Source organism: Xenopus tropicalis, chromosome 1 (genome assembly GCF_000004195.4).
Source record: "Xenopus tropicalis strain Nigerian chromosome 1, UCB_Xtro_10.0, whole genome shotgun sequence".
Classification (NCBI taxonomy): domain Eukaryota; kingdom Metazoa; phylum Chordata; class Amphibia; order Anura; family Pipidae; genus Xenopus; species Xenopus tropicalis.
Window position 1 is genome coordinate 35,781,545 of NC_030677.2, and position 18,215 is coordinate 35,799,759.

Here is an 18,215-nt window from a genome sequence, read left to right on the forward strand (position 1 = left end):
ATATATACTACTGCTTTTACTGGCTGGTTATTGCATGCTAGAGGCTTCATTTACTTTGTAACTCAGGTTAACATAACAGACAGTTTGGAACCTGTGACAAATATAAATTGAGTAACTTTCCTGATGCAAAAAGGAGTAATCATGTAACGGAAATTCAGGTTAGTTTTAAGCACCATGCAATTCTATATTTACTGAATGTGCTGTATTGAACTTTTTCCATGGCGTACACGGTGCATTGTCTGTCAGGGTTTTTTGTTGAGTAAAGAAACTTGGCTGTTAAGCTGTCACCAATGGTGGCAGAGAATACACCAGGAATGCTATCTGACCTTTTCTTAAATTACATGTATTTTGGGTGTTTACATGCCAGAATGCCGCATGTTTTTGCTTTCTTTCCTTCTTCCTTCAGGCTGTGAGAAAATGTAAGTGGATTTATTTGTATTTTTCTCATTTTTGCTTATATTATTTCACAAATCGATTTCCCATAACATCTTGAAAGGAAGCATTTAATAACAACAAGTAAGTAAAAAGACACTTGTTTGCAACAACAAATTCAGTGCTGTGGGAAATATATAGTCTTTCTGTAGCAACCTAAGGTAAATAAATTGCAGTTTTTTCATTTATGTATTTGAAAATGTAAGAAATGTATGTGTATTAGCTGCCTATAATTCACCATCCTTCTAGATGTGTCTAAAAATCTTATTTGGTTGGGGTTTCTACTCCCAGACTAGGTAATTCCAGCCAGACCAGTCAAAACCATAGCATCCAATGTTGATGGGGGGTCAGGACATACAGTATGTAATTAGTACAGGTATAGGACCTGTTATCCAGAATGCTCAGGACGAAGGGTATTCCGGATAAGGGGTCTTTCTGTAATTTGGATCTCCATACCTTAAGTCTACTAAAAAAATCAATAAAACATTAATTAAAGCCAATAGGATTGTTTTGCATCCAATAAGGATTAATAATATCTAGTTGGGATCAATTACATGCTATTGTTTTATTACTACAGAGAAAAAGGAAATCAGTTTTAAAATTCTGAATTATTTGATTAAAATGGAGTCCATGGGAGACGGGCTTTCCGTAATTCGGAGCTTTCGGAATAATGGGTTTCCATATAAGGGGTCTGATACCTGTATATAAACTTTTATATGGTGTAGCTTAATAAATATTTTTGCTAAATAGCAATACTTACAGAGTTAAAGGTAAGTTACAACATATAATAGTAATTAATAATAATTGAGGAGAATATGGACTTCGATTCAACTTCTGCGCCCTTGCACAAAACAATATGCCGGCGGTGAAATGTGGAATTTCATTGTGAATCCATGCCTGGTGAAAAAATAAGCTCATCTAGTCAGAGAACCAAGGAAACGTTTTATTCATGCAAGCACAAAAACTACCAATAACTTTAAAGCACTATATACAGAATATTTCAGGTAAAACTTTGCATTTTGCCAATAGTACGTAATTTTAGTTTGTACGGTAGAGGTACATTATTACATTATTAATAACCTAAGAATGGACCACGAAAATGCACTGCTTACTCATGCGTCACACCTTCCCAGGGACTAATATCGAGCAAAATCTTTTTATCCCTAGAGTTAATGCCCTTTTTTTCTGAAAGACAGTATCTTATTTGTTTTAGTAGCCACTAAATGACAATGTCTAGAGTTACGCAGCTTGTTATCTATCCAAGTACTAATACTCTGTTTCAGGCCAATATTACTTAATTTATTACTGTAGTAACATTTTGTGTGGTGCAGTGATCAACGTGATTTGCTTTTTGTTCACTTATCACTTGATGGTTCTTCAGATATCTGTTCCTTGGGATCTTATTTACATGCTTTTCATTCTTAGCAACTGACCAACAGAAATGACTCTAAGTTGGTGTACAGGATACATACTCTCAGCATAACAATGTGGTTAAAGCTGTTGGCTTTCTATACACGGGGAGGCAAATTTGCCAAGATTTGTATTTTGGATGATCTTTTTCGACAACTAAACTCACATATTTAAAAAGCACAAATGTTTCCCTATTTATTAAAAATTGGATTAAAAAACGGATGCCAAAACACAGAAAAGAAAACAGGAATACATTGAATTGTGAACTTTACATCACTTTAGTAGCTCATATAGCTTCCCAAAAAACTATTAAGGAATTCATTAACATTTGATCTAATCTCCAATATAATAATATAATCAAGTGCATCATCTTATAATTTAGGGTGATGCTTCATGCTGCTTACCAATAAATATCCCAAAATGAATTTATTGCATCGCCTGAATGCACATATAAATGCATGCAAATATAAGGAAAAGAATCAACAGTAAGGTATGGGATCTGTTATTCGGAATTTTTAAAAATGATTTAATAAATCATAATGACAATAAAACAGTACCTTGTACTTGATCCCAACTAAGATATAAATAATCTGTATTGGAGGCAAAACAATCCTATTGGATTAATTAAATGTTTTTTTAGTAGACTTAAATCATGGAGATCCAAATTATGGAAAGACACCTTCTCTGGAAAACTCCAGGTCCCCAGCATTCTAGATAACATGTCCCATACCTGTAGAAGATTTATGAAATAAAGTTTCCCAGTTTATCTACAAAAGAAGTAATTTCCCAATTTTTCTATTTTTGTTAAAGTTAATGTAGCAATTGTGTTTATAATAAAATCAGACAGTGTTTCAGTGCAGTTATATATCCAATATATTTAAGCATCTGAAACTTCAGAATGTTCCTGTTTCTGATATTTACACCCGTCACGTGCTGATCACATTGAATGGCATAATGCTATAAAACATAGTGGTAACCTTTGTGTTTAAGTATTCCTTGCACACCAGCATGAAAGCAGCCCCTATGCCATGACAGTTACTCCACCTTGCAAGCTCTTCTCCTACTTCTCCTATCCTTTGATTTGCTTCACATCTCATTTACACTCGCTCCAAACCCAATTAAATTTTGCCATTTTAAGTTTTTTATTTGCCAGTTTATATTTGGCTTTTTGTTGAAATTCTGCCAGTCATATTTTTACTGTTATATATGCCATGTACCTTCCTGCCAACCTTGGCCTTCCTCTTCTCAGTCAATAATGCATAGCTCCGGTTTGCTCTCTTCTCTCAAGACAGGTGTATAAAACCATCAATTTATTGGCAATAGACTTACATGGTTCCTGAGCTGGTTTTGGACACTTTTAACCCAGAAAAGTACTTTTTTGAACGCAAGTTCCTTGCAGTTGAAAGGTTTCAGTTATGCTAGCTTAACTACAAAGGTTGTGTGATAAACAATTATTATTTAAACATGACCAACTAAACATAACCTTAGGCTGATGCCACACAGGCGTATTCTTGGCAAGCTGAAAAACGCTTACAGAGAATACGCCCCCCTGCTGTAGATCTATCCTACCTTGTGCCTGCACCTGAATGAATGGAATACGTTTGGGTGCAGGCACATGTAGCCGATATCCGCCAAAAAACGCAAGACTTCATATCTTTAGCGGATATCAGCTACATGTGCCTGCACCCGAGCGTATTCCATTCATTTGGGTGCAGGCACAGGTAGGAGCGTATGGCGCTATTTTCGGCAAGCGATTTACGCCATACGCTATGGGGCTGATTTACTAATCCACGAACGGCCCGAAGGCGTCCGAATGCGTTTTTTTCGGAATGATCGGTATTTTGCGATTTTTTCGGAAATTGTCACGACTTTTTCGTAGCATTACAACTTGCACGAATTGTCGCGACTTTTTCGCAGCCTTTGCGCCGAGTACAAAAGTTTCGGATTCATTCAAGCTTCAGTATTGTGACTTTTCTTGGGCCAGGTTGAAGCTGCAGAGTGCCATTGAGTCCTATGGGAAGCTTCCAAAATCATGCTAAGTCTGAAAGTTTTGCCCGCAGTTTACGAGCGCTCAATACGACGCAAGTCGTAATGGTTACAAAAAAGTCGCGACAATTTACGAAAAGTCGTAACGGCGACGAAAAAATCGCAAAAAATACGAAAAAGTCGCAAAATGTTCGTTTTCCAATCTGAATTTTTCCAATTCGGATTCGTGGGTTAGTAAATCAGCCCCTAAGTGTGGCATCAGCCATAAGTGGGTTATACATAAAGACACTGGAGAAATGGCTAATGCAATAATACTTTGGGATTCAGCCATTTCAAGCAGTAATAGCTTAAAGTGTCTGCAGAGCATTCCAAACGACTTTTTAATGAAATTTAAGTCCTCTGCAAAGTCAAATATATGTGTTGGCATACATTAAAGTCATAAATTGAACAAGAATAATTCATAATAAATAGTCAGTGGATTGTGTACCAAGAACAACCTAACACTGAACCAAAAGAAATTTAGCGGAATTGAAAGACTTTAGTGCTCTAAAAGAAACTTACTTAGACCATTTACTAACTCTCTGATTTTTTTCCTGATCTGCAATTTTTAGCACTTATAGCTGCAGAAAAAAAGTTGCAACTTTTTCAAGATTTACTGTTTAGCAAAATGACTAAAAATCTGACTCTGACAATTTGCCAGCTAAAACTTGTCGAGATCATGTAGTCTGCAATGGCAGATTGACTTCGCATCTGAATTTAAAAAAGTAGATGTTTTGGTGCGATAATTCAAAAAAGTCGCAGTTTTGCAACTTTTCTGTGACTTTTTCCCGCACTGACTTTTTTTGGCTCAGCCTTTTAAGTAAATGCCAGACATTGGCCCACAGGAATCAATCATCTAGCATTTACCCATCTTTACATTATCCTAATTTTCTTTCAACCAGGATTTCCTAAAACTTGTACTATACACCTAACATAAACAATAGTAATCTAATTTATACTTTATAATAATACAATTTTGCTTAACAAATAGTTCTTAGACCTCAAATTATAAATTGCCACTGATGGATAGCTGACAGTTCTATAAATCATGTCTCTGTTACAAAGGGTATATATGTATCTAATTACATAGATGACGCCTCCATCTCTACATCCACACTTTTGCTCATGATTGGGTATTGCTGTAGTGATTGGCTTAGCTGTGATATTCTGCATTCACAGTCATTAAGCAGCATAGAGCTAGTTATTATGATCAGAACAAATCTAGCCACAGTGCCCTGCTGAGCTTATTAAATGGCCTACCCCTGGTGAGGTTACTGGACCTGATTCTCCCAGTTTAATGACCTCATCAGGCTAATACCATTCTCCTTTGGTGATATTTATAGCTATATGTCACTTATCTCTGACATTATTAGAGGAGGTGGGTCAGGTGTGAGTATGTAACGCTAGGGCAAAGTCAGGTCAGGTCGGCTTTAGGACAGGTGCAAATTTTGGCAAATTCCCAACCTACACATCTGAGAACACAGTTGAAAAATTCAGTGAGAGTAGACCACTAAGTGTCGGTTGCTTGGAAAAGAGTGCCATTTCCATGCTGAATGTCAGAGACTAAAAAGGTGAGCAACCTTAAGAAAAGGTGGGGCATGCTTCTGTGGGTTTTGACCCAAATTTTAAACAGTAGACATTGTATAGAGTAACCTTTTATAAATCATGTTATTGTTATTTCAGGGTCTGCCATGTCTTCCTCTTTAATAGAAAGGTTTACATGAATTGCTTCCCTGAGGTTAGCCCAAAAGAGGGCATGTTTGCCTTTTTCCTTTGGCCATTCAAGGTATGTCCTATGCTTCATTATCGATCTTAATTTGTTATACTTATTGGGAATTGAATACTGTGGGATGGGGTCCAGTAGTATCAGAATCAAATTATTGGAATTTTTCCCAAATAAAGTGTGCTGTGCAAAATACAGCTCATAGTGACACCAATCACTCTGAATAAAATTAGGAGACAAAACAAAAATGGACTTGAAACTTTTTTCAATGCAGTCAATTATGTTTTCAATAATTGCTTTGCCAGGAATAAAATGCCTTTCATGGTGGCAGATTTTTATTGATCCGTCTTTTCTTTCAAGATTTGGTAGCAACATATTCTTTACCCAGTCTGAGTCTTCCTGACTGTAAGAAATAAATGCATGGAATAGTTTGTCATTCTGAATGTCTTGCTGGTTAACATTCCTTAACCTGTGCTTTGTTCTAAACCATCGGAACAACATACGAATATACCATGGCACGTCAAAATAAAAACATGCAGAAACCACAATGATTGACACTACAAAAATTGTGCCCAGTACAACTCCTAGAAATAATGATGTATTGCAAGAAATTTCAGATAGATGAAAATCTTGAAGGAAAATTCCTTTGACGTTTTCAGGATCTGCACATTTATAGGACTCTGGCCATCCAACAAGCCTTTTTGGAAACATGACTCCCATCTTAACAAACTCTCTCAGGTCACAGTTGCACTGAAACGGATTTTGTCCAGCACTTAGATATTGAACATATTCACAGTTCTGGAGGAATTCTTTTGGTGGTAAGTTTATAAAATTTTCATCAACTTTTAGGACCCCCAAGTTATTGCCAATATTGTGGCAGTCAGGGATATCTGTTAGACGGTTTGATGCTAAATGTAGTTCTTTTAGGGACACAAAATTCTTTACTTCTATGGGGATGCTGGAGATTTGATTTTTAGAGAGATCTAGTATCTGGAGGTTGATGGGAAGGCAACCAAAGACCGAATTTGTAAGCCCACTCTCGGATAAATTTAGGAATACAAGGGAATCCATCCAGTTGCATTGTTTCTCATTGTCAATATGAAGTCCATTTTTGCTGAGGTCCAAATGCTTGAGATTTTTCATTTTGAGAGTCATAGAACTTATTTTTGACATTTGCTCTAATTTGTTATTTTGCAAATTAAGTAATTCCAGTTCGTTGAGACTGGAACAGTTTAGAAAAATCTCATCAGTAATTCTGTTGCTTGGAAGGTTTAGAAACCTGACAATGCTGGGCACCGGAGGACAAAAAAAGTGTATCATTCCTGCGTTTGAGAATGTAACATTTTCAACAAGCATTTCTGCAAATATGTTAAAGGGATGAGTTCCTTGGAAAAAAAACACATCGTTAGTAAAATACTCTAATGTAAAAGATTTTATTGAATGATGTGTAAAGTCCATTTTAACATACTTAAACTCCTTTATGAGTCTGAACATTTTGATGTGTAGATGCTCTACTGACGAATCCCAAATAGGTGGAATTATTTTAAGCATTTCATTTCCCGGCATTGTGCTATTGCTGATAATTAGATTGACTACTTTGGAGTTTTTATTAATCGTGAAAAAAGATTTCGTAAAATAATCACAGTGTACATCACATTGTGCCCCAGAGACCTCGAGAGTCATAGAAGTGTCCAAAGCATCACTCAAAAGGTAAGAACTTGCCAGACTTAGGTTTGGCTGCAAGTTGATATGCAGTTTGTTTGTATTCAGAAACTGTAAGCTTCCATTTTCATATTCAATTTCATTTTCAATCCCCAAAAACACAAAATCAAGATCCATAGATGCAATATTTATGAAACTATCTTTTTGGATCTTCTTAGAACTCAGTCCAAGATGTTTCAGTTGCGACAGTGCTGTAAATTCACTGCAAAAATCCATGGTTTTAAAGTTATTGTATGAAAGGTCCATGCGCTTAATGTTTTTAATATATTGTAATGAGTGACATTTTATCGTATGCAATCTGTTGTTAGATATATCCAAGTACTCTAGCGAAGGATTGAACTTAAACACTGAACAGTCTAATTCTCCAATTAAATTATGTGAAAGATTTAGAAGTCTTAACTGTAAAAAACAATTGAAGTCACTTGTTTTAAGATGAGTTATGTTCTCTTTAGTAAAATCCAGCAGAGTACAGACAGATGGACAGCTTGAGAAACATTTATGCAGCTTCCTCTGGATGATCAAGGCTTTATTACTTTCAAACTGAGTTAGTATGTAAATGATAATTGCGAAGAGGAAATACAAGTTGTATTCAGCAGCATGGACTCTCATAATGGTGATTAACTGCTTGCATTGGAACCTGTAAATGAGATTTAAATCAATGCATGATTTTACTACTTGTTATTAATCAACCTTCTTATTTCTTATAATTAATTTACTAATTATAATACTTTAACTACAAATATGTTCTTGCAGAAAAATGATAATGTACAGTATTATTCATGCCTCTGTTGCCACCCTAGTTTTTTTAAGCTCTGTTAATGTTTAGAAGTATATGCAAAGCTATACATATATACATAGGAAGAGCCACTGCACAACAATGACATATTGGAAAGTAGCCATAGAATGCCCATCTGTATCACACCAATGTCTGTTGCACTCTGTGTTGACCTGTGCTTACTCTAATATGCTCACAATTTCATATCCTTACTGGCACCTTTATACCTGACCAAAAAATGTATATTTCTAAATATTTTATTAGTGTTCAGGATGCAAAATCTAGGGAATGGCCCTTTTAGTTTTGGTTTTAATTTGTCAGAATGTATTTTCAAAGCCACTACAACCCCAAAATACTAACCTCACTGCCTAAGGTGCCTTAGATGTTGGATCCCTGAAACCAAGCTACCTAAAGTGTTCAGGTCGGGCTGCTGTAGCAAAGTAACATTTCAGAGCCTCCCGCTCCTTTATCTAACAACAAAAAGTTGAGAGACAAAGCCACACTTCTTAAAATCCTAAATCCACCTCCAAACTTACCCCCTAATTAGACACAATATGTTCACCTTTATTTAACCCTATCCTTCTGCACACACTCCAGTGTTTGGCTAACACAATATATGTGTTAAACCTACACACCTCTCATCTCCAACCCCATTATACACACCATCAGTACAATTATATAACCTCACAAATTATATATCCCTACAATTCCTATCATAAAAAAAAAGTTATACAAACACAAACATGGAACTGGTCATTTAAGATTATTATTACAAATAGTGGATTTATATTGACTTATCCTGTACGATCTATCTGAATATGGATGCGTAACATAAGAAGTTGTAACAACAAGGAAACATTCCTTTACGTACCAGTGCTAGAGTTAACTGTTGTAGAATCCTTACAGTTCCCTCATCTCACCTATAAAACACGGGGGATTCTTAAATTCCTCAATTAGTGAATAAGATCTTCCTAATATTCCCCAATGTTTTTTAATGACATGTTGTAATCTTACGCATTACAGGATTAAATGTATGCACAAACAGGATATGTTTAGAATTAAAGCCTGGAACCAGTCAATAAAGATGTTCGATCTGTCTGCCTTACTATTTATATTATTCACTCTAAAGTAGCTCTGATGGATACCCTCACTATATAACCTTTGGGTCATCTCATTCAATCTCAATTTCAATGTTTCTTCCTCAGTTACTTATAGAAAGAGTACATGTTTGAGGATGTGCAGAATTTTACATCAATAGATTATTGCGATCAGTCCCTTTTACACACAAACCAGTAAAAATTTTCTCATCTTTTACAAAGGCTGTATTTAGTTTTTGCCCCTTTGCTTCTTTAATCTCTGGCTAACTTTCCTTGCAGTCTGGCCCTCCTAGATTACAACACATGGGCCATATATACTGTGCCGCTAAAAGAACCAATGTACCAACCACCACTATGAAAAAAAAGAATTATGTAATTATAAAACAATATAAGCACCATTCTAAAATATGGTATTAATGGAAGACTCAAGCCTGAAATTTTTACACAGTTTGCATAGTGCCACAGTAGGGTGCTTGTTAAAATTTGTTTTTATCCAATAATAAGTGCTAAAATTTTTGAAATGTTACATGGGGCTAGCCATGTTCTTCATTTCCCAGGGTGCTACAGCCATGTGACCTGTGTTCTGATAAACTTTAGTCACACTTTACTGCTATGCTGCAAGTTGTAATTTCACGCCCCCCCTTACCAGCTAGTGTAATGTAAACAGAACCTTGTCTGGGCAGCCTGCCAATTGAACAATAGGTATCAATTTAAAAAACTTTCAATGACATCTCTTCATAAGGATGCCTAGACTGAGAGGTTTGCCTTGTCTGCCTGCTGTTACCAGTGTTTTGCTCCACGCGCTTAGACTTTTTGAATTGGCTATGAGGCACTGAAACACTGGGGCTCATTTATCAACCCATCACAGCACAAACCATCGCTTTCATGATTATGTGCCATATTGTGCGCACACGCAATTGCATTTGCCTTACATTGTGTGAGTTGATTAATTTTTATGCCAGTTCAATTGTCGCACTGTGCGATATAACAAATGCAACCAAATTGATGTAGCTGTAATCATCTATGAACATAATTTATGACGTTTTGTGACGTCATATGCACGTTTGTATGGGGCAGCTGTTGGCCTCAAAACTAGAGCATGAAACTTTAAGCGACCACGTTTGCGCTATACTGTTAAATATGCTTATGCGCAGGGCAAAAGTTTTGCCTCTCCGACTATTACAGCGATACATTGATATATAAGCCCCACTGTGTTTTGATTGTGTTGTAGTAACATGCAATATGGCGGGCACTGTCAATGCAAGGAGCTGTGTGGGGGTGAGATAGCAAAGGGAACACCATTATAAACTCTTTTCCCCTATCTTGCAACAAGTGGCACCGGGGAGTGAAACTTCCTCGCTCCCAACTCAATAACTGCAAAGCTGGCTGACAGAAGACTTACACAATGGCAGGAGCTTTGGCTGCTGTGCAAGGAGGGAGTGCTGCTCAGAGGACACTGGCGAAACAGGAGAGCAGGAAGGAATAAGAGAGAAACTGAAAGCAGTGTCTTTTCTGTACACCATGTGACCTCTCTCCTGCTGATGGTGTTGTAATAGAGAACTGAGTTATCAGATTACCTCCAAGCGCACACGTAATGCTGTGCTTTTAGTGCAGCACAGTATGAGCCAAAATAAATACAAATATAACTTATGTATTGATTGTGAATTAAGGTTTTACTGTATATGCCAGAAAGTGTTGCAGTGTATACAAAAAGCAAAAAATCTGAATCCCTTTAGTAGGGTGGGCTGATTGAAGTTATTGGTTTGTTTATGTGGTCTTCTTGTAAGAGCGCTTTGTATTTGTAGGTCATCGACCTAACATTGAAAATTAAATTCTCCTTGTACAGTCTCTGTATTCATTTCAGAAAGTTTTTTCTTTGTGTGGATTTATGTCTATTTTAGTTGGTAACGGATTAATACATTTGTCTGCGCACCTGCAGAGTATTTTCATTCAGTTCCTTTTGTGCAGCCACACAAAGCCATAGAGTTGATGGAAATGTGATATTTTGGTGCAGAAAAATATAGACTATGGGGCACATTTATTAAAGTATGACAGGTCCGATTACAAAAAAAAGTTTACAACTTTTGCCTATATTTTCTGCAATATTTTTGTTAATTTGCGCAACTTTTTCGTACTTGGCGACAATTTGTGCGACAAAATAACATAATTTATGAAAGTTTCGGATTCATTCAAGCTTCGGTATCGTGACTTTCCTTTGGCAAGGTTGGAGCTGCAGAGTGCCATTAGGGCTGATTCACTAAAGTGCGGTAAAAATTTTATCGCTTCTAAATTTTCGCGACAATTTACTATAAGCACACTTGCGCTAATTTACGCACGGTACTGCATGCAATATTTTAGTCGTGCTAAATAATGTGTGCGCTACTTTTCTCATATGCGCTAAATAACGCACGTACATTGCGGTATTTTTCCGCATGCACGCTAATTATCGCAAGTGCGATAGCATTTACACGCGCGCTAATTGTCGCGACATTACGCACGTGCCAATCGCAGCATAAAACTGGCGACATTTTGCCCTGCTAGAGAGGTGCTGTATAAATGTTTATTTGCAAAAAAAAAAAAAAAAACAATAAAATATAAGTAACAAAAAAAAAAGGAAGTGCTAGAGATAATAAAATAGGGGGGGGGGCATTTAAGAATATTAAGCCAAATACTTAGGGGTCTGTTTACTAAAGTGGCTTAAATTAAGTGGGAGATTTTAGACACAGAATAAGTAGCAAATATGTTATGGGCACTTTATTAAACGGGGACAAATATAATATTACAATTATTCTGGCAACAAAACATTTGATACGCTACGTGTTAATTAATGCAAGCTCTACTATTTAGCAAAATGGCCTAAAGACGAAATTGTTGCCAGAATATTTGCAAACATTTAAACCATATGGCATTTTAATGCCGTTACTGCTAAATGTAAGAGTGTAGGGGAAACTACATGAAAGTATAGAATACCATATCAATGAAGGATAAATAATTAGACATTACTCAGTTCAAAAGTACAAAAATAAAACAACTTTTATTTTTACAATAAAATTTTAAAAACTTGAAATATAAAAAGATAAAAACTTAGGGCTTGCTGCCCATAAATGTGTCCACTTTCTGCTCCACTCTGGCCAACTGGGCCTTCATGGAGGCAATGTCCTCTTGTATAGACCGAAGAGTGAAGTCTATTCGGGATGATGATGTCTGGGTCCCCACTTCTTCAGTTGGAGGACTTGCCTATTCCCAGTCTTTGGCCAGGGGAGCAAAATCGGCCTCGGGGGCCTCAGGTGGCTCGGGGGCGTCAGGTGCCTGGGGAGCCTCTGCAGCCTGGGGTTGGGCCTCTGGATGAGGGGCTACATCCAGCTGAAGTTCTGTGAGATAGTATTGCAAGATGTTATTTAAATATATTATACATATATATATACATTCATACACAAAGGGCCACCATCATAAATAACGGGGCCCCTCACAACAACATTTTTGGGGCCCCCCTCCTCCCACACCCCCAATGGCCCCTCCCCCTCTGAACCCTCACATCAATACAAAGCACAGACATTGTTAGCCAGGGCCCCCTAAAACATTTGTGGTCCTTCCCCAAATGACTCATACTATGGGCCGCTCCCTGCTGCTTCCCCCCTGCTTTAAACTTATTTATGCATATGTTTTGGCAAATAGATGTGTATATATATATATGTGTGTATATGGATTTTTTTTTTTTTTTTTAAATGCCACAACATATTTAAAATTCCCTCTTTATTGTGAACTTTATTGTGTGTGGTTTTTGAAAAAACATGCATATATACACATATATATATATAGAATATACATTTCTTACATTTTTAAAAGTACAATAATTACCTTCCGCTATTTCAGCTATTAATTCTGGACACCTGCGCTTCATATCCGAGTTCTGAGGTCCATTCGGAGGGCAAAACGGTGTTCTAACCTCCGCATCAGCCTGCGGAGGACTGCCCTCTTCCTTTCGTGGACCCCTACCATCCCCAGCAGCTGCCTATCATAGGATGAGCGCAGGAGATAGTGGCAGATGTAGCGCCTATCACGAGATTACAAACGGCAAATAGTCGCCAAAATATACAGTGTAATGTATTTGTCGCAACAAAACACGCTATAGTAGCGAATATTGTGGCGACTAGATATTCACCGCTATAGTAGCACGCCATGTTAGCCATACATGCCAATACTTTTGTAAAACTTCGTAAAAAAACACATACTTGAATAAATCCCACTGCTAAGTCCATATTTTATTGCCAAAAACTCATTTACTGTATTTTTCTATAATTATCGCCTGCCTGAAGTAGGTGTTAATTTTCGCATAGACCAATGCGATATTTAGCGCGCCTAAGTGTTTGTGAATCATGCGTTCGTATTCATTTCTGCACGAAAATTAACGCATGCGTTAAAACTAATGCATGCGGTAGTGCGAAATTTAACGCATGCGATGCGCGACTTAACGCACACGGTAATACTGTTGTGAATCACGCGCTAATTGTCGTGACTTAGTTAACGCAAAAAACGTGCGATAAAATTTATCATACTTTAGTGAATCAACCCCATTGAGTCCTATGGGAGGCTTCCAAAATCATGCACTAAAGGTTTAAAGTCAGAAAGGTTTTTGTGCCGTTTACAATCGTTCGGATGCAAAAATTTTGTAACTTTCGGATCGTACCATGATATTTTCGTCCAAGCACAATGTGACTTTTCGCAAAATTAATGCACATCAGAAATTTTTGTATTTAATGTGAATTTTCACAAATCGTACTCATAATTCATACTTTAATGAATCTGGCCCTTAGTGAGCTAAAAGCATTGTCATCTGCCTTGCATATCATATAAGACTGGAAAAAGGGAGGTGTGTTCATTTCCCAGTGTGGCTGTGTCTAAAAATTAAGAGAAGACCTTTGCCACCTACCTAAACGGTCAAGCTTTGACCAACTCAGTACTTGAATCTGGTAATCTAGAATGACAAGAAGAATCACAAGCCTGGGATCTTATTCTTTTTCCCTTTCAGGTTACCAGGCTCCTATATCATCTTGATGAGATCCAGGGTGGTATCTGAATTACCCATTCTTCCTGGAGCTTTGTAGAGCACATCTTCTTATGGTGGTTTCTCCAACCAGAAACTCTCTTGGTACCTTCTGTAAAAAGCCCCTCCGAAATGCAAGGTTTGCTACTAAAACCTGTTAAAATTCTCATACACATCAACAACCCTAGTATTAATGCCAATGACCCTGGCCCTTGTTAATAAAAGCTGATTTTGATTACAGATATAGCTGCTTATTACAATTACAAATCAGGCCTAGGAGAGAAAAGAGTACACCATACGAGGTATTTGATACACAACACTACGTTTTTGTGTGGGTGTATGTAGTATTATGTCTATTTGCAACTATTTACTTACTGATGTTACTTTCTGTTACATCACTTGGTTCTTTTTCTTCTATTTTTCTTCCTTAAGTGTAAAGGCTTTTAGTTATATCAAATTTTCCACTATGATGACAAGGCCAAAGCCCATAAAGTTTATTTGTACACAACTCTGATCCAGGATGATGCTGCTGTAGGTCATTAAATATTTAAAAATCCATAGGTCTTGCTTTATGTCCAGGAACCTGTTATACTGTGTGGCATTTTTAGGTGTCTATACTTTCAATAACAATTATTTACTTTTGTACCTTAAAATTAATTATAAAAATGTTTAGTTCTTTCGATTGGAAAGCTGCTTAGACAACAACATAGACTTCTGTGTGTATCACAATATAATACACGAGCCATGAATGTAATGTAAATTATCTCCTTTTAAACAGTGCTTGGTGATGTCATCAGTTATAATCGGCGCTTAGAGATATCATTTGTGTCACAGGACTTACTGAAACTTGTGTATTATAATAATTATATACTCCCTGCTGTAAAATATGAGGATATTAGAAGTCACCTTGGAGTTCCATGACCTGTATAAAAGCACTAGGCTTTCAATCTCTTGCTTATGGAACTCCTTGGTGACTTATAATATCCTTATATTTTGCAATAGGAGGCACATTATTAACTATATATGTATAGCATTTGAGAAAAGACCCAAGAATGTCCATTGGATCCACTGGATCCAATTCCAAGAAATTAAACGGAGAATTAAACCCTAACCCCCCCCCCCCACTGCCCCATCAAAGCTCCCTCCCGCAGAATCTGTTTTTTTCAGAAGTCTTCCTGTGTTCTGACCTACCACAAATGAGCAGCATTGAACAGCGCAGTTCAAAGGGGCCATCTTCTGTCTGTCTTCTGATCCTCTTCTGTTAGAGCGCCGACATGGATCTTGGAAGAGCGTCAGCAATTGAATCCATGTCCTGAATCAGCTTCAACTTTGCATGCTCCTGCAAGATCTGTACCGGAGAACTGACAGAAGATGGCGCTGTTAAACTTCCCCTAGCTCTTGGGGGGGGGGAGCTTGAGGCAGTGGAGGAGGGTGGAGGGGAGGCAGAGATTGGGTTTAGTTTTACTTTAAAGGACATGTAAAGTCTATTTCACTGGAGGGGGTGCCAAAATGAAATAGGTTGCTAATTTTTTTCCCCAGGAAAAAATTGAGCACTGCGTGGCATTTTACTTACCATTCTACCGGCGGCCCCAGGCATCCCCTGTGCGAATTACTATTCGCGAATGCGCAGTAGAGTATACCCGAGATTTTACTCTACTGCAAATGTGCAGAATACCAGGCGCCAAGGGAAGTGCTGATGTGAGGGGGTGCTAGTGTTGGGAAAAAAAACATAGCAATCTTTTTCACTGGGGGTGCCTAACATGTTGTCACCGCCAGTGAAATAGACTTTTCTAATGTTAGTTCATATTTTATACACGTTATGGAACAGTTCTCAAAAGAGAAATCAGTGCATGGATTATTTGTGGTTGTGTGATAATGTGTTATTGGCTACCTGATACCTGGACCAAGGCCAGGAAGATAATGAAAGACCTCAGCCATCCCGACAATGGACTGTTCTGTCTCTTGCAGTCAGGAAGGCGCTTCCGCTCACTGAAGGCCAACAGAGAGATTGAGAAGGAGCTTCTTCCCGCAGGCCATACGAGCTCTCAATCATAATAACATCACAAGGATCTAGGAACCCTTGGGAAGTCTTTTTATTCTGCACACGTGGAACAATTGCACATTTGCACTTTTCGCACACTGCGAAGTTGAACTGCAATTCTTGCACATTATCATGCCAACTTTGGCCATGGTTCTACATTGCACTACATACATTTCAATTATTACATTATTGTGTTTCATTTATTTTTATTCTTTTTCATTTTATTCTCAAATTCTTATATTCTATATTATTCTAATTTGAGGTCATTAGTAGTCATTTAAGCATACAGTGTATGACTGTGTATGTGACAAATAAAATATGAATTTGTATATGTAAGAATGCAAGCTTTTTAGAAAAAATCTAAAAGTGCATCTTTTCTTCTGACACTTTCATGATGTTACCTGCAGGAGAGTTTGATGCCCAATGGCATTTTTTTATGAAAGCATGAGGCATTTAGAGACACCAAGATGTGATGTGTGCATACTAATTTCATGGCTTATTACGAGTGCTTTGAATACTATCCACATTGACTGTTTTTGTGTGGTAAAAGCTATAAAATATGACACTGTCCCTGAAAGCCATATATTTTCATAATGTGCACATTCTACCAAATCCAAAAGGTGAAATCTAGATTTCTATTCCAAACTCTACAAAACTGCAAAGCAACGCTAAAGGGAGCAGTTTTTATGAAATTTTGTAAAACCGCCTCATATATTTCACTCTATGACATGTTCCTTATGTGCAGAGAACTGTATCATGTAACCCAAAAAATCCTTTGTTTTCCGAACTATGGCTAACAAGGTGCAACACTACTAGTTCTTGGAAAATTGTCACACGGAGATAGGGAGGACATTGTACACTCACCAGTTTATTGATCTGAGGGAAGGGAGACAAAACACTACAAACTGGCCACTTTTAAATGAAATGGGAATTACCATATCAATTAGAATATTCATTCTTGAGATTTATATTTGTTGTGTTTTGTCCCCTTTCCTCAGATTGATAATAAACAATAAAATGTGTAATTACCCTTAAGGTATTGCCTCTGCATATAGTAAAGAGGTTTCTAGGCGTAAGAGATGGGGTTTGAAAGAGGCAATTACTGTTAATGAAATACTGTGATAGAAATATCAAACTAATATGAACAAATATAATTCCCAGCTGTTTAAATACCCTCTATATACCCTTCAGCCTACTGTTACCTTCAATAATTGGCTATAAAACAGTGGGCTGGGATTGCTGGCACAATAAACAGGGTAAGACACAAATGTAACCAGTATTACACATTGGTGCATTGCGATGACTCCAGATCCCAACCTAATAACAGGCCATGGAGCCAATGAGGTTGCCAGGGAGCATAATTGAGCTAAGTACTGGTGGGTGCTGGGGTGGCAGGAGAACATTAACCTTTGCACCAAACTTTAAAGGGTTAAGAAAAAATATACTTTTGGCACTACATACTATAAATTCCTATCTATAAATGTATATATCTTCAGGATGGTCCTGATGCATCATGTTTAGATTTGTTTGTATATCTGATTGCATATCTAGTCTAATAACCAAATAAACTAGGACCAACATCTGGGGTTTTTACCTAAGGGCTTATTAAAGTCCCCCATAATAAAAACTTAACCTAGTTATGAACCTCCTTCACCAGATACCTCAGTCTGGTGCTTCTATTAGCAGAAACTGCCCCAGCCCAGGGTTCTCCCAGCAAGCACCACAGAGCAATGCCCTTCCTTGTCTTTCCTTGCATGGATGAGCATGTGCGGTAAAGTGAGAAGCTCAACTTTAACAAAAAAACTGACTTTTTCACTCTACTGTACATGTGTCTACCCTGGGGGATTGAAAAAAAGCAGCGGAAGAACAGAATAACACCATGGTGCTCACTATGAAGAACCCCTGGCTATGGAAGTTTTCTTCTAACAGGGTCTTCCCATGGTATC

At 37.4% G+C, this 18,215-nt stretch overlaps 1 protein-coding gene and 1 long non-coding RNA gene across 2 annotated transcripts; one reads left to right on the top strand and one right to left on the bottom strand.

The window, feature by feature from the left end:
* Positions 1–5,511: 5,511 nt before the first annotated feature.
* On the bottom strand, positions 5,512–10,655 carry LOC100495326 (toll-like receptor 1). The gene is made up of 2 exons (XM_018095359.2): positions 10,587–10,655; positions 5,512–7,949 (listed from the first exon to the last, which is right to left on the bottom strand). The coding sequence occupies exon 2, from the start codon at positions 7,919–7,921 to the stop codon at positions 5,531–5,533; it is 2,391 nt and encodes a 796-aa protein (XP_017950848.2). The 5' UTR covers positions 7,922–7,949; positions 10,587–10,655; the 3' UTR covers positions 5,512–5,530.
* On the top strand, positions 5,570–11,032 carry LOC116408445. The gene is made up of 3 exons (XR_004220936.1): positions 5,570–5,653; positions 6,250–6,408; positions 7,765–11,032. It is a non-coding gene; the product is annotated as an uncharacterized LOC116408445 (long non-coding RNA).
* The last annotated feature ends 7,183 nt before the right edge of the window (positions 11,033–18,215 follow it).

Excerpts from the sequence above, each read along its gene's own strand:
- LOC100495326 (XM_018095359.2), bottom strand. The coding sequence starts at position 7,921 with ATGAGAGTCCATGCTGCTGAATACAACTTGTATTTCCTCTTCGCAATT.